Source organism: Hypomesus transpacificus, chromosome 1 (genome assembly GCF_021917145.1).
Source record: "Hypomesus transpacificus isolate Combined female chromosome 1, fHypTra1, whole genome shotgun sequence".
Classification (NCBI taxonomy): domain Eukaryota; kingdom Metazoa; phylum Chordata; class Actinopteri; order Osmeriformes; family Osmeridae; genus Hypomesus; species Hypomesus transpacificus.
The window spans coordinates 9,457,847-9,473,672 of record NC_061060.1 but is presented as its reverse complement, the minus strand read 5'-3'; the positions used below and the strand labels follow the sequence as shown (position 1 = coordinate 9,473,672).

Genomic DNA, 15,826 nt, shown 5'->3' with positions numbered 1-15,826 from the left:
GACTGGTTTGCAGTGCCACATATCACATGTTTAATTATAATTCATAATACATACATGCATTTTGGAGGACACATTAAGAGTTAGAGATAAGATGCAATTAGATAGAGGAATTGGCTTTGGTAAAACTACTTTGGTATACTTGATTAAACCGTAGACCTTACTTCCACATGCATTGCTCTGAAATTACAGTAAATGAGAAGTCAACATTATAAAATGAGGATAGTCCACACAGTTAATTGTATCTGTTTGGATGTTAAATGACCATCTTAACCCCATAATAACACATAAATAAAGTCTAGCCTGGTTTCAGAGCTTGTGCATATCTCTGCCATTGCGCCATCTCGCGGTCAAAATATTTCATTTACTATCTGAAGAAAGCTCGTGCTACAAAAAATCGGCAAGCTACTTTTGCATGTGGGATAAAGTACTTCCGGTGGGTCATAGAATGTCCTTGCGAAGTTGTTTCTTGAATTTTGTCATTTTATCTGCACATAAAGTGATGTTTAAAACTTGCTATATTAAGGAATTAGCCCCCCAAAAACGGTCTAAATAGTTTGCTGAGGAATTAAATATCAGCTGGACACGCTTTGTGACAAGAGGGGCCAAGAGGAAGCAATAATCAACCATCTTTCTTCTGCCAGCAAATGCAATAACAAGAAAGACAGAGGGTCCAAGTAGAGCTGTACTTTGAAATTAATTGTCTGTTTCATACATTTCATAGACTTAACGAAGCTTTTGGAATTCTACCCGACACAGCTTTGGAAACCCTAATCGTTCATCCACGGCACACCTTGGGGGTTAGCAATAGAAGACTGGCTACTAGAATTTGTATTCCCTTTTTTCATGTTTCCAACAGGTTTACCTTCCCCTAATCCCCCACCGCCAACCCAAGAGGCTAGACCAGCAGCTTCTGATGTCAATATCGACAGCAGTATCACGCCTTCGAAGAAGAGGAAAATAATCAGTTCAGAGAGGGAAGACATTGGTTCAATTTCTTCATCTCCCAAAACCATTAATTCCTCTTCTTCCTCCTGCTCTTCCACTTCGCAACACATCCAAAAGAAGTTAAGGTTTGAAGATTCTGTAGATTTCATTGGTCTTGATGTGAAAATGGCTGAGGAATCGTCTTCGTCTGCATCATGCTCAAAGACGAAAAATGTGTTCCTGACTGGTGGTGTTGGACACCATGCAAACGGACTGACGAAAGCTGCAGGCTCCACCACTTTCTCTAACAGCAAACCTGGGGCTGCAAAAAAACTAGTCATCAAGAACTTCAAAGGTAGTTGACACTTGGTACTATCTCTTTAAAATATTTATCTTGATGGGGACAATGTTACAATCTCATTTAACTACAGAGCTTACAGCCTGATAATTATGAAAAAACAATAACTGTTGTGTTAATTGTATAGTGAGCCATCGAGTGTCCCTTTAACAAAACTGTCAAGGCTAGAGTTTTGAGATAATTTTCAACTTTGTCTTTTGCTAACAGATAAACCCAAATTACCTGAGAACTACACTCAAGAAACTTGGCAAAAGCTAAAGGAGGCTGTGGAGGCCATTCAGAATAGCACTTCAATCAAGTACAATCTAGAAGAGCTCTATCAGGTAGGCTTGAAAGCCCATCAACTGCCATCAAGTTGTTGTCATTGTACAGGGCAATAGATGGGAAGGGCTTTCCTCCTGACCTTCTGTTTGAAAGGATACATGTCTGGGGCCATTGTGGTCAATCAGAAAGTTTTGATCCATGTTACTATTAGACAACTAAGTCATGCTGTATTAGTCTGGTAACAAACCAAAGTATTTTTTTTTTTTTTACGTACTTCGCAGGCTGTTGAGAACCTCTGCTCCCATAAGATAGCTGCCAAGCTCTACAAACAGCTGCGGGTCGTGTGTGAAGACCACATAAAGGCACAGATTGATCAATTCAGAGAATATCCTTTTCTCCTGGGAGAGCTCAACATGAGATATATGACCATTTTGCATCAATTGTGGTGATTACTGATTGGACTCGACTGCCATGCTGTGTGATAAATATTCTTAACTCAATTCTTACGGATGCTTTAGACAGTGTGCTCTTTCTGAAGAAAATAGACAAGTGCTGGCAAGATCACTGCCGACAAATGGTATGTCCCTGTACTCTATCTTCGTATTAGATGGTATTAACAGAATCATAATTACCCCTCCCTAAATCTAACCACGATGCAAATGTAGGATTTTAAACATTGTTTGTCTCTCTGTCTGTTCCTTTGTTTTGCAGATCATGATCAGAAGTATATTCTTGTTTTTGGACCGCACCTATGTTTTGCAAAATTCAATGCTGCCATCGATCTGGTGATTGATTATTTTTTATATGTATATTTTTTTTTCTTTGTAAAATACTTTTTGTGTGTTGAAGTGAATGCCAAGAGGAACCATATCATCATTAGAGGTGACTAACTAATCAAGCCTTCTGTATCTTAGGGACATGGGCCTGGAGTTGTTTAGATTCTACATCATCAGTGACTTTAAAGTTCAGAGTAAGACCATCGATGGGATCCTGCTGCTGATCGAGAGGGAGCGCAGTGGCGAGGCCATCGACCGCAGCCTGCTGAGGAGCCTATTGAACATGCTCTCTGACCTTCAGGTTAGATTTGTCATTGTTTGTTGCACTCTGCTGTAACACAGTGTTGATGTTTCTTATAATGAAGGTGTTGTAGCTGTTAAACGAGTTCTGCTGTACTGCTACTTACACAAAGTGATAAGACACAGAAAGGCTCACTGGAGGTCATCTTTGCCCTCTGACGAACAGACCGAGCGGAGGCTTTGATAAACAGGTTATTTGTGATCAGCACCTTCATAGAAGTTGATGTGCTGTCAACCCCCACTTGAGAAATGGCTTCAATGACACCAATGTTCTTCCCCGTCCTGACAGATTTATCAGGACTCCTTTGAGCAGCGTTTTCTGGAGGAGACGAATCGTCTGTACGCCGCCGAGGGACAGAGGCTGATGCAGGAGAGAGAGGTGATTTATCAGTTTTCTTCACCAACTGTCTGTTCCTCACCTCACTGCTTGCGTCAGGCTTTCTATTGCAATATGTTTTAGGCGACTTTCAGAGACATACAATGACGCACTGTTATATTATGCTTCTCCTGCTCCACTTCACATATTGCAGACTTTCTTGTGTGCAGTCTGCCATTTTAATCTTTACAGAAAGCAGAAATCCACGTACAGTTGGAATTTAATTGATTGACTAAATACTTATTGATGTTTTGGTCAGGACAAATTCCTCGGTTACTTTTTCAGAAAATGAATGGCTGTTGTCTTACGGTCATAATGCAACATCCAATACATATGGAGGCCATAGAGTGGACAGTCATATACTTCAGAATTTATCTAGCTTCTTTCATGATCTATACATCTATACATGCCCAATCTATAACATCTCTAAACAACTAGCCATCTCTGTCCTTAAACTTTACGCTAATTGCATTATTTCATCCAAAGTGGAGGTGTACAAAGTGAACTTGCCCTGTCGATACCCCAACACCGTTTTTCTTAATAGGTGCCAGAGTATCTCCATCACGTTAACAAGCGCCTAGAGGAGGAGGCTGACAGGGTCATCACATACCTAGACCAGAGCACACAGTGAGTATCATACATGGGTCCTCCAGGTTTTCCAAACAGAACAATAAACAAGGCTGAACTCATCATTCCATTTCGTCTTTCAGAAAACCTCTCATAGCCACTGTAGAGAAGCAGCTGCTGGGTGAACATCTCACTGCAACTCTTCAGAAAGGTACGTGGCGTCTGCAGCACCCGCAGGACTGTGGCATAACATCCCTCATCAACTAGATGATGGAGAATGTTCTTAAATACTTATGGTCAATATTGAATATGTAGATGAATACATATATCTAAAGCCTGTTTGCATCTTGCTCTCTTCCAACTGCAGGTTTGAACCACCTGCTGGATGAGAACAGAATCCAGGACTTGTCTTTGCTGTATCAGCTCTTCAGTCGGGTGCGAGGGGGTGTGCAAGTACTGCTACAGCACTGGATAGAGTACATCAAGGTAGGTCTAGAGTGGAAAGGGTTTCTGAGTTTGAAGGTCAAGGGATGTACTCACTCAGTTTATTGCCACTTAGCCCGCATTAACCTTTAATACATTTTGGGATGACTCATGAACTCTGCAGGCCTTTGGAAGCACAATCGTCATAAACCCTGAGAAGGACAAGACAATGGTGCAGGAGCTGCTTGACTTCAAAGATAAAGTGGATCACATCATTGACACCTGCTTTATGAAAAATGACAAATTTGTCAACGCCATGAAAGAAGCCTTCGAAACCTTCATCAACAAACGGCCAAACAAACCTGCTGAGCTCATAGGTGTGTGTTAGTTGATGATCTCATATCGTCCTGTTTCAGTTGCCCCACTTTTGCATGTGTCTATTATTCTGCCATTCAATTATCATTGTATGTCCTGTTTAATGTAGCCTATGTTATTCTAATGCATTTTTTATCTATTAAACCATGCTGATATCTTTTTAGCAAAGCATGTGGACTCAAAGTTGAGGGCTGGGAACAAGGAAGCAACAGATGAGGAGCTGGAGAAGATGCTGGACAAGATCATGATCATATTCAGATTCATCTATGGTAGCAACACTCATGCTAAACATATGTTTGCCTATGAGGTGTTCATTGTTTTAATTTCAAGCCAAGGGGAAAAAAACCTGAACTTGTTCATGTTTTGAATAGGTAAAGATGTTTTCGAGGCCTTTTACAAGAAAGACCTGGCTAAGAGGTTGTTGGTGGGAAAGAGTGCCTCTGTCGATGCTGAGAAGTCTATGCTGTCTAAGCTCAAACATGGTTAGTATACGGTAACTGCAAAAAACTCAACAATTCCCAAGCTTTTAGATCATAACTCATAATACTCACTCTCTTTGTAGAATGTGGAGCAGCATTCACCAGCAAGCTGGAAGGCATGTTCAAGGACATGGAGCTTTCAAAGGACATAATGGTGCAGTTCAAGCAGGTAATGCATCTCCAAATAAGGATCAACTGAAGCAGCAGGCCAACATCCCATGTTTTACATACTATTCTAACTATATTTCACATTACTGTAGGTAAAACTGTACCTTACTTTCCCCCCAGTATATGCAGTGTCAAAATATTCCAGGTAACATTGAGCTTACTGTAAACATTCTCACCATGGGTTACTGGCCAACTTATGTGCCAATGGAGGTCCACCTGCCCGCAGAGGTAAGTGCTCTACAAATACTTAACCTTGTCTGAGACCTCATGTTATTTTATGACCTGTGTAATACTACTTATTGCTTTCAACCCCTCTGCCGCCATGATCCAGATGGTACGACTGCAAGAGATCTTCAAGACTTTCTATCTAGGCAAGCATAGTGGGAGGAAGTTACAGTGGCAGTCAACGCTAGGCCACTGTGTTTTAAAAGCTGAATTCAAAGAGGTGGGCCCACGTAAAGTTAAACTTTTATTTGAATGTAATTATTTTGAAACCATATTTGAGGGGTATTTTAATCATACTTGTTATCATTAACAGTTGTTTTCTCTCTTACTTGCTAAATAGGGGAAAAAAGAGCTTCAGGTGTCCCTGTTTCAGACACTTGTTCTGCTAATGTTTAATGAAGGAGAGGAGTTCACTCTGGAAGAGATCAAACTGGCTACAGGAATTGGTTTGTGTGAACACTTGACACAAATTAATTTCAGACAATATTTTTAAATATAAAAGTCAATTGTATTTGAATTGCCCCACTTATTAATCAATGCTTATTAAAGCTAGACTTGTTAGCTTGCTAGTAATTATATATAACTTTACGTTTTGAATAAATGATGATAGTAATAATACATTTTATCTTGTGCCTTCCAAGGCCCTCAAGAACACCTTGCAGCATAAAATCATATTTTATATAAATATATATATATATTATCATTATGTTAAGATAGCGTGTCTGTTGTGTGTAGAGGACAGTGAGCTACGACGGACCCTGCAGTCATTGGCCTGTGGGAAGGCTCGAGTCCTCACCAAACTCCCCAAGAGCAAAGACGTGGAGGACGGCGACAAGTTCTCCTGCAACGATGACTTCAAACATAAGCTCTTCAGGATCAAGATCAACCAGATCCAGATGAAAGAAACGGTAAAGTCGTTTCCTCATCTGGTTGTGAGCCCAGTTTCAGAATTTTAGATGTTCATTCTGACAGTGAATTGTTTTGGGCAGGTGGAGGAGCAAGCCAGCACCACGGAAAGAGTCTTCCAAGACCGGCAATACCAGATAGACGCTGCCATCGTCCGAATTATGAAGATGAGGAAGACTCTGAGCCATAACCTCTTAGTGTCTGAAGTGTATAACCAACTCAAGTTCCCCGTCAAGGTGAGCTCAACTAAAATGTATGACCAAACATGGAGGGTATTCTGATAACGGGTCTATACTGGTGACCTCCAGATGACACACCCTAGAGCGTGCTGCCTGCTTCGATGGTGAAGTGTTATTGATTATCTGTGTGCTAATGCGCTCTACCTTCTCTGTCTCTAGCCTGCTGACTTGAAGAAGAGGATAGAGTCTCTTATTGACAGGGACTATATGGAGCGAGACAAGGAGAACCCCAACCAGTATAACTATGTGGCTTAAAAGAGAGTGAGAGAGAGAGAATTATGGTGTGAAAGAAAGATCAACGGGGCAGGATCCAGTCAAGCTGAAGGCTTCTGAGTGCTTGGTCTCCAGGCCTTTACTCCAGTGGATGTTACCATTACCCTCTTCAACATAGAGGCCGACAAGTGAATGGAAACTGCTCCACAGTACATTGTCAGGGGTCTTGTTTTCCTGTGGACTGCATGCCCATTAAAAAGAAAATGTCCAAGTTTTACAGCTCTACTCAGAGAAAGTTGTATTATTCTGGACAAAAAAAGGCAAACCATTGTTGACTTTTCTTCTTTTTTTTTTTTACTACAAAGAAAAAAATATTTATTTTCAAACATAGATCCTTGTTCATTGTTTGTTCATGGCATTCTGCTCCTTGTTTTTAGGTCACGTCTTTCTTTCACTGTGTATTCCATGCCAGCGGTCACAAGCCTAGCATTGCTTATACCACACATTGTAGAAAATGATCTTGTTTTCAATCCAAATGGAACATCTTGGGGGGGAAAAACCTTCACAGTAGTGTTTTACCTAATTGTGTCACGTAAGTGTCAAATATGTTCAACTGCAGCATAGTTGATGCATCTCTTGTGACTATGTACAGTATCTTATCAATCATAGATTGCGTGGGAGGATTGGTAGGTAATCTGGGGTAATGACATTATGTGCCAAAAAGAGCACTTCTTTTGTCATAAGAATTGTTAATGCTGCTAAACACTTTACTTGTACCTGTATGCATTTTGATTTCCATATTATGTTTTTTCTTTTTGTATATACAATACATTTCAAATATCACCTTTGACAGGAACCTTTTAGGTCATTTTGCTAATCCTAGAAAGAAAGAATAAACTGAAAGCACAGCAACATCAGTCCCTGTTTATCTTGTTATCAAGTAAGGTCTCATTTAAGTTACAAGCATTATAATCATTGTGGCAGGCCATGTTTTAACTGTTGACCGATAAATCATGCTTGACTGGACTTTTTGCCCTGTGTGAATACGTTTGTTTATTGCTTCACAATAAAATAACTGTCACTGTTGCAAATGTTTCCTTTACCTGCCGGCCCTTTCCCAACAGTTGATGCTGTTCTGCGAACCTATACTTTTAGGATATATATGGTTACTTGTATCAGAATAACATCAGTTTACATTTAATATCTAGGTTAAAACAGTAACATGTCTGTGGTCTGCACTGCACATTTTATTTTATTGATTTCTGCTGATTCGACAGTCCACATACAGTAAGTACATCAATTTCCGCATGTCATGTGATTTCAGAGGATTTACTTGCTCCTCTGGGTGCACCGTTCTGAGTCTTTATCAAAGGGAGTAGAGTCGTGTGAAGTACACTACTGTCGTCTCCTCCCGAGGAAGTCTTATTTGGAGATTAAAACAGCTAACGACGCGTTAGATAATAATGTTTCGTTTTGCGTGTGTGATTTTGTTTTTGTCACTTGGACATGGTATGTATTGCGATATTTAATATAGTATGTCAGCTTTTATAACATGTTTTGAAAGGTATGTGTACTTCGGTTCTGTCAGGCCTGCAATGCTAACGTTAGCTAGCTGGCAATTGCTATTTCTATGCGATTTCTTTGCTACGCCACCAAAGTGCCAGCCGATATAAGCTAGCGAGCGGTGTTATTTGCCCAACAGGGAGATAGCTAGCCTAGTGGTATTATTACAGTAGCCTTATAATATTTAGCTATCAGCTTATCGAATCATCTATTATTTTACTGTAATCAGCAATACCGTGACGGTGACATGTTGCTAAACAGCTAGCCTATCTGACGCCTAATCTTGTTGTTTAAAGATCGTTAGCTACTAGAAGCTGTCTTACTTGTAATACTGTACTGTAAGCTAGCATTCTCGATTTGTCCGAGTTGCATAACGATGTTGGTGCTAGCTAGATGGCTATCAGTACTAATGTTGACAGTCCCTTCCCAGATCAATAATACGACAGTAGCTTCTTAATTGCAAATGTTTCTGAGTTAGAGCTAGCTAGCAAATATGTTTCTTGTTTTAGTAAAGTTGTCGAACAACTATTTTTCGTGTTAACTTGTTTATTAATGTGCTTTGTTCTAGTCCCTGCAAATGGTCTTTTAGCCCCTTGACGCGTTGGCTAACTAGCGTAACTCTCATGACAAATAAAGTGTCTAGCGTTACTTGTTGCGTACTGTAGGTCCTTTATATCTGCAAATTGTCTACAGTTGTTGTTGCATTAACAGCACTGGGTAAAAGATGTCAAGAACTCCCAACAGTTTACATGAGTTACTCATTCACAATGCAGGTCTGGACACAACTAGCTAGCTACAGTACAGCACTCGCCCTATTTTGGAAAAGCATGTGACTGCCAGTGAGTCATGTTGGCACTCAACATTAGTTTCTATTACTGGTCATCTAGACACTGATTAACTATCCACACTCAGCAGCCTCTGTTGGTTGAGGGTTGTGTCTATCTTAACGCATTAAAATATCAAACGAATTAATTGTCTACTTTGTATTTTGTCTCAAAGTAAAAACAATAGTCATCGAGCTAATCAATAATGTTATTCAACTACTTAGCTTACTCACCAGCTTTCTACTCATGCACACATTACAAAAACTACAGATAAGATTATGTTGTTTTAATGTCAATGGAATGGGCAACTGCCTTCCCAGTTAATAAATTGTGAGCTTTGCATGTTCCATTTTAAGAATGCCCCGTTTCGGTTGACAAACTGATTTGATTGGGTGTTGGCAAACTGATGTATTTGATAATCGTATTTAATTGCTATAGTATCATAAATTGTTGGATTCATTTATACATTGACTTAATCTTTAAGGTCAAAACAGTGCATACTTGTGAGTGGCTATGGCTGTGTAATCTACCAATATCAGAGTTGAACATTCAGATATAGCATGCCTCTGTTTAGTTAAGGTTCCTCTCTTTTGGGCAAAGTGTTCATGTTTTTTTTAAGTACTTGGCTGTTATCCTTATCCTATTAAGACCTATTGAATTTGGAACAAGCGGGATCAAAATGGAATGGATTAACGTTGACTGTAATGAATTAGTTGTTAGCTTCACGCAACTGACAGGTGAACAGATTAATGTGAAAGGTCATGTATGAGTCCTAAGAGCATAAACTGTCCCCTATATATGGGATCTGTGAGAAGTGGGAGATGAGTACTAGTTGGATTGTCAGGTATTGTCAACTGTACCAAAATAATATCAGCTTTCTGTCACTGACCCCAATTTTCCTTTCTCTGTTTTTTTACTAATAGACACCATGTGTGACATGTCTGGGGCAGTAGGGAACACTACAATTGTGCCCCCATCCACTCAGGCCCCCCCCACCACCAACGCCACCACCATCCTCCCCACCACAACCAAAGCCACCACCATCCCCACCACCAACACCACCACCATCCTCCCCACCACAACCAAAGCCACAACCATCCCCCCCACCACCAACGCCACCACCGTCCCCCCCACCACCAACGCCACCACCGTCCCCCCCACCACCAATGCCACCACCGTCCCCCCCACCACCAACGCCACCACACTTGCACCCACCACCAACGCCACCACCCTCCCCCCCACCACCAACGCCACCACACCTGCCCCTGTTCCCACCACCACGCCTACTCCCACTCTGCCAACTCCCTCCACTGGAAAGTACAGCATCAAGACGGGCAACAATACCACCTGCCTGCTGGCTGACTTTGGCCTGAGGATCGGCTTCATCCAAGGAGGAGTATGTACACGAGTAGTATTTGGGGGCATGACATTTCTAGCATAATAATGCATTCAATAAAGTCAAATGTATAATGCAGAAGTTTTCATCATAATCTCAGAAACAGTAATCTTCTATTAAGGGTGAGTTGTTATCTTGTAATCCCCACACCATTAGAAAGGCCAGGAGATTAACCTGATGCCCAATGCAACAACTTCCACCGGAACCTGTGGGGTCAACACCAGTGAACTCATCTTAACTTCTGACATAATCACCATCATCTTCAGTTTCAACCACGTAAGTTGAAGTGAGCCATCATAAAACAAAGCAGTTTCCTTCATGGTTACCTGCATTCAGTGTACACTTAGACAGTGTTGTGAAGGTGTCTATTTCTTCTTACACTTGTTATGGTATATTGCAGGAGGTCAAAAATTTCCGCCTTCATGCTTTGAATGTGACAATCAAATCAGACAGTGGTAAGTGAGGTCCAGTCAACCCCATCAGAATAAAATCTCCATGGATAAACGGTAAAAGTGACTTTTTCCTGTCATTTTTTGCTCACTCCGTACTTTGTCTAGGAGTGGACTTCAAACAGGCCAACACCAACCTGACCTTGTGGCAAGCTGCTGTGGGTAGCTCCTATATGTGCAACAAGCAGCAAAGCTACAACATCACAGATGTTCTCACCCTTAACACGTACGAGCTACGTGTCCAGCCCTTTGAAGTCACAAAGGATAAATTCAGTACAGGTGAGTGACTCTCTCATTGACTCCCGAAGCCGCCTCTAGTCTTTACTTCTATATGCACTCAAAGAAGACCAGAGAAGACTAAATATATGTGTAACTAAATATGGCAACTAAACTAAAATCGCAAAGTTTCTGAAGTTCTTTGATGTGTAGGAGGTAATGGCATGAGCCTGCTGGTATTTGTCTAACGTCCAAAACATGCTTAACACTAGAGATGTTGAACACAGTTGACATGGAGAGTGTAGAGGCTTTGCTTGTGGAATAGGAAGCAGGTAGGTACTGTGTCTGATCAAGCCATGACAGCCTTTCTGTCAAGTTGTTGCTCTTACTAATGAGCCTGATCATGAGTAGACTAAGCCCTGTTCTACATGTTCATTGATTCTCTCTCTGTCCTCAGCCCATGAATGTTCACTGGATGACACCAGCATCTTAATCCCAATCATTGTTGGCGCTGCACTGGCTGGCATGATTCTCATTGTAGTAATTGCTTACGCGATTGGTCGTAGAAAGACCTATGTGGGATATCAGACCCTCTAAATTAATGAATCCATTAAAATGTTGATCCTTACATTTCAAGGGTTCCCAAGTCTGGTCCTGGTGCAATTGTTTAATTGACAATGATTTAAAACAAAAATTGTCTTATCAGGTGCCTTACTCTTTTGGCATTATAGTCATTCACTGATGACAACATTTGAAATATTCAAAACATTATTTAAAAGACCGGCCTTGGTAACCCTTGCTAATTATGTCCCCTTTTGTTTTATTGCTTTTGTAATTTCTGTTCATTTTCTGTTTATATAAGAGCAAGTGCAGCATTCTCTTCTTCACATTAATATGGTTATTGTTTACTTCTCAAAGTGATTCATTACATCAATACAATATTTCACACATAATTTTTCATTCACTGTTTGTATGACCGTGATGGTAAATGTAGTTTGGCGTGTGTGCTCCCAAATGTTTCATCCCCACAAATTCTGCACTTGCTCTGCCGTGTAGACATTCCTTTTATGTTTCCTTGTGATCGTTTCATGTAATGTTGTGTACAATTTTATTTAAACCCTTTTTTCTGGTTTGATTCAAGCTCTCAGGCCCTAGCACCACAGTATGTTGACAGTTCTCATAGCCTTGTGATTTAGTTGCTTCTTTTGTTTGGCTTAACAACTGTAATTAACAAAGGGCAAGGTGGGGCCTTGTGGTGCTCCTTGTGTTCAAGCTGTAATTCGACCATTAAGAGGTAAATACTTGAACTTGGCTCATTATGTCCCTGCAGTGCAGGTGATAGCACCAGTTGGGTTGGCCTGCTGCATTAAGCTTGCAGTGTGTTGGTTACGACCAGGCCAATATCCTAGTCACTGAAATATCTCCCAATATCTTTCATATTAGCACTTTGACAGCCACTGATACTGTTTGTGAATCGCAACATGAATTTCGCTTGGATGTATAGATATTGAAGACAAACCAGAAAAAAAGGTCACACAAGTTGGCATTAGGTTGAAAAGGGATAGTTTTTTTTTAGTGTAGATTACTTTCATTTGAAATGCGTTCTTCCCAGGCTTCATTGGATGAGTTTCACATGTAAATGCACTACTGTGCTCTGTACATTTGACAGAAGTAGAACTCTGTTGCATTGTTATTCCTGTGTCTAGCCTTACTGCAGTCAGGGTCAAGCATGAAACTGACTTTGAATGGAGATGAGTGAGAGTAACCCCTGTATGTTGCAGCAAAAATAATGGATGTTTTAGATGGGGTGACTGACCATAGAATCTGCATGTGTATAATTTTGTCATGTTAGAAGACGTAAATTGGTAACAGCTGTTGGTAATTGCTTTATTGTAGTGCAGTGCTCAGTATAAGACATGTCATTGGCTTCTTGAATTGCAGTTGGTCAATCATTCTTCAACCCTTGATTTCTCGCAGATGCTGTATATGTGAATAATAGCTTTTTATGGTTGAGTATAGAATATTTTCATTTCAATATTGTTATTATTAGTTTCTTGCTTTTGAATTGATTATTTGGATCACCACCGGTTTGTAGTTCCACTATTACTTTCACATTCAAAAGTGGTAATCATGACAACTTGTGCCTTTCGCAGTGAAGACTTGAAATTTTACAAGTTTGAATTTAATTGAATGAGTCACAGGTCCCCAATCTCTAGTTTGATAAAGGGAATTCTTGCTGCACAGCCCTCCTATAAAGTAACATTTCTTGTTTATTAAAGTGGGGCTACAGATTAATGTTGGTTTCGTTTCCATTTTATAGGCTTTTAGTTACAATAAATGGGATTCAAAATGTTGTGTGTACATTTGTGTGGACCGTTTAAAAAATATTTTACTATATTTTTTTCTTGCAATAAAAGTGTTTCTGGTCTTGAAGACCTGAGGAGCTGTTTCTTCTTTCCAGCTGTCTACATTGGTACAATATCACTCTTTCAAAGGGTCAGTGAGTGTGCAGTAGTTGAATATGCATTAACCCTTTTGATGTTTGACTTCTTTTCCACCTTCTCTCTTTTTGGCTTGTCTACCCCCCCCCTCCCCTCCCCCGCTCAGCGGAGGACTGCCAGGCAGATGGGGAGAGCTTCCTAGTCCCTATTGCAGTCGGAGTCGCCCTGGCTGTTCTTATTCTCATTGTGCTGTTGGCCTATTTCATTGGGAGAAAGAGGAACCAAGGCAGTGGCTATGAGTCGTTCTAAGACACAGTACAGCAGTCCTTGTTTCAGTGGGTTATAATTGTTGCAGATGATCATGGCTGATCAAATTTAACTATTTTGTCACTTGAGTAATTTCAAAGTGAATTTGTTCAATGAAGGCATTGTAATTGTTAACATTCTTGTACCGCTTCCCACAGCATGATTTTCTCCTTGTGCCATAATAACATTTAACAGAGTAATTCTTAAATGTCTTCCTACACTGCATGGAGGTGTAGCCTTTAGGTTGCTGACTTAAACTCAAGCAGCTATGAAAGTATTACATTGAAACTGAGCTCATAGTAACTGGTTATTTGCTGTTATCAACACACCTCTTTTCCCCTCTAATCTCTTTCGTTATTTTCCACACTTTCTCTAAAGCTTAACCTCTAACCTTAAAACTCTGTCTCTTCTCTCTGTCAGCTGAGGAGTGCTTCCTGGACTCTGATTTGACCTTTCTGGTGCCCATTGCAGTGGGTGTCGCCCTCAGCTTCCTAATCATCCTTGTTCTTATCTCTTACCTGATTGGCCGGAGGAAGAGTCGCACAGGCTACCAGTCTGTATAATCCCACCCTGCTGCTTCTGCTTGTCCACCCCCCACCCCACTAACCTCTACCACCTCCCCATACCAGCCCACCTCTACCACCTCCCCATACCAGCCCACCTCTACCACCTCCCCATACCAGCCCACTTCTACCACTACTCTTTACTCCTTCCTCCTCCCATCCTTCTGTTGCTTCTTTGTCATTCACTTAATTTCTGCTTTCCCTGTCCTGTGGGACATCCTCTCCTTGAGGTTCACTTTCAATAGTAACCACTGAATTAAAGTAAATGTCAAGTAATTTTGTAATTAGACAGTGTGTTGCTTTCTTGATACAAATGACTTAAATCAAGCACCAAAACAGTCTAAATTATCAGTGGTAATGCATCAGGTCTGTTTGGATGTTATTTGCATGGAACTTCATGTCCTCAACAGGGGACATGTTTTTTCTCCTCAGTAAGTTTCCCAAGAAGCTATTTATTGTCTCTCACTCTTCTAATGTATGTCTTGTTATATTATGTTAAATATGTGTAAATTACTTGTATAGACTGAATTATGTTGATTTTTGATGACTAGGGACTTGATATTATTATATTATGAATGTACTAAAAGTTAAATGAAATTCTAAGCCATTGTAATCCATCATAATCATATCCATTGTCATTTCTTGCAGAAGTATTATTGTTCGTGAATTTTTCAAAACATTGGATTTTTAGATTGTGTCAATGTAACGACTGCACTAATTTAACTGTTTTAGTTTTAAGTACAATGAAAGGGACACTAACCATTACACTGTCTAACCAGCATTTGGAACTGTAAAGTATACATCTGATTTGAGCGTTTCGGTTCTCTTGCGTGTTAAAAGGTCCCCTCAGGGAAAGTAAGATGAGAGCAATGTGTCTTGTCCTGAAATAAAGACCGTGATTGGATACAAACCAGAAGCCTAGGGCTCTTCTGTTAGTTTTAATAATGATTATGACCAAAGCTTGGATAAAGCTGGACCTTCTTCAATGTAGGACAGGTTCAGAGAAAGCTGGAAGTTTTAAGGATTGTAGAAGTGTTGGACCAGAGATGTTAGTTTTCATTCACTTACTAATCATGTGGCTCAATTCTGCACCACAGAAATACACAGGCTGATCTGCCCCCTACTGTTTTGTGCCTTTTCGTTGCACTTTTACTCTGCCCCTGATTTAGCCTGTCTATCAGATGAAGAATGTGAAGGGATGTAAGCTTGCTGAACTTCAGATTATTACCCTTGAAATAAAGTTGCTTCCCTGTTTTATACCAATTTTCTGAGTGGGGTTTCTGTGCACTGTTTCACTGTGTTGTTTAAACATCAAGGTGTGAGTCAGAATGCAGACATAAAGAGGAAGCTGGATAAGACAAGAACACTTAAATGTGAATTATTGTTCTGTCCAGTTTTATAGACACGACTTTGGTCAGGGTCATGGCTGTAAAATCTTTACTGGTGTCATAGAACATGGACATTCAACGTTATGA

The 15,826-nt window shown here is 40.4% G+C and overlaps 2 protein-coding genes across 3 annotated transcripts; both read left to right on the top strand.

Annotated features, from left to right (window-relative positions):
- The first annotated feature begins 420 nt into the window (after positions 1-420).
- On the top strand, positions 421-7,667 carry cul4b (cullin 4B). Its single transcript, XM_047023304.1, has 20 exons — positions 421-1,279; positions 1,490-1,605; positions 1,828-1,931; positions 2,054-2,123; positions 2,258-2,331; positions 2,461-2,623; positions 2,912-3,001; positions 3,543-3,625; positions 3,709-3,776; positions 3,933-4,051; positions 4,173-4,365; positions 4,528-4,632; positions 4,735-4,845; positions 4,926-5,011; positions 5,131-5,238; positions 5,342-5,455; positions 5,576-5,681; positions 5,971-6,143; positions 6,225-6,377; positions 6,540-7,667. The coding sequence occupies exons 1-20, from the start codon at positions 844-846 to the stop codon at positions 6,633-6,635; spliced, it is 2,568 nt and encodes an 855-aa protein (XP_046879260.1). The 5' UTR covers positions 421-843; the 3' UTR covers positions 6,636-7,667.
- A 273-nt stretch (positions 7,668-7,940) lies between these two features.
- lamp2 (lysosomal-associated membrane protein 2) lies at positions 7,941-15,614 on the top strand. 2 transcript variants are annotated; one of them, XM_047020017.1, is made up of 6 exons: positions 7,941-8,102; positions 9,904-10,376; positions 10,533-10,652; positions 10,777-10,831; positions 10,934-11,104; positions 13,649-15,614. In XM_047020017.1, exons 1-6 carry the CDS (start codon positions 8,057-8,059, stop codon positions 13,789-13,791), a joined length of 1,008 nt encoding a protein of 335 aa, XP_046875973.1. In that variant the 5' UTR covers positions 7,941-8,056; the 3' UTR covers positions 13,792-15,614. The 2 variants fall into 2 exon arrangements, with proteins under 2 accessions (XP_046875973.1, XP_046875982.1); XM_047020026.1 differs by lacking the exon at positions 13,649-15,614 and adding an exon at positions 11,499-13,474 and having other exon boundaries at positions 7,942-8,102.
- Positions 15,615-15,826: the final 212 nt, after the last annotated feature.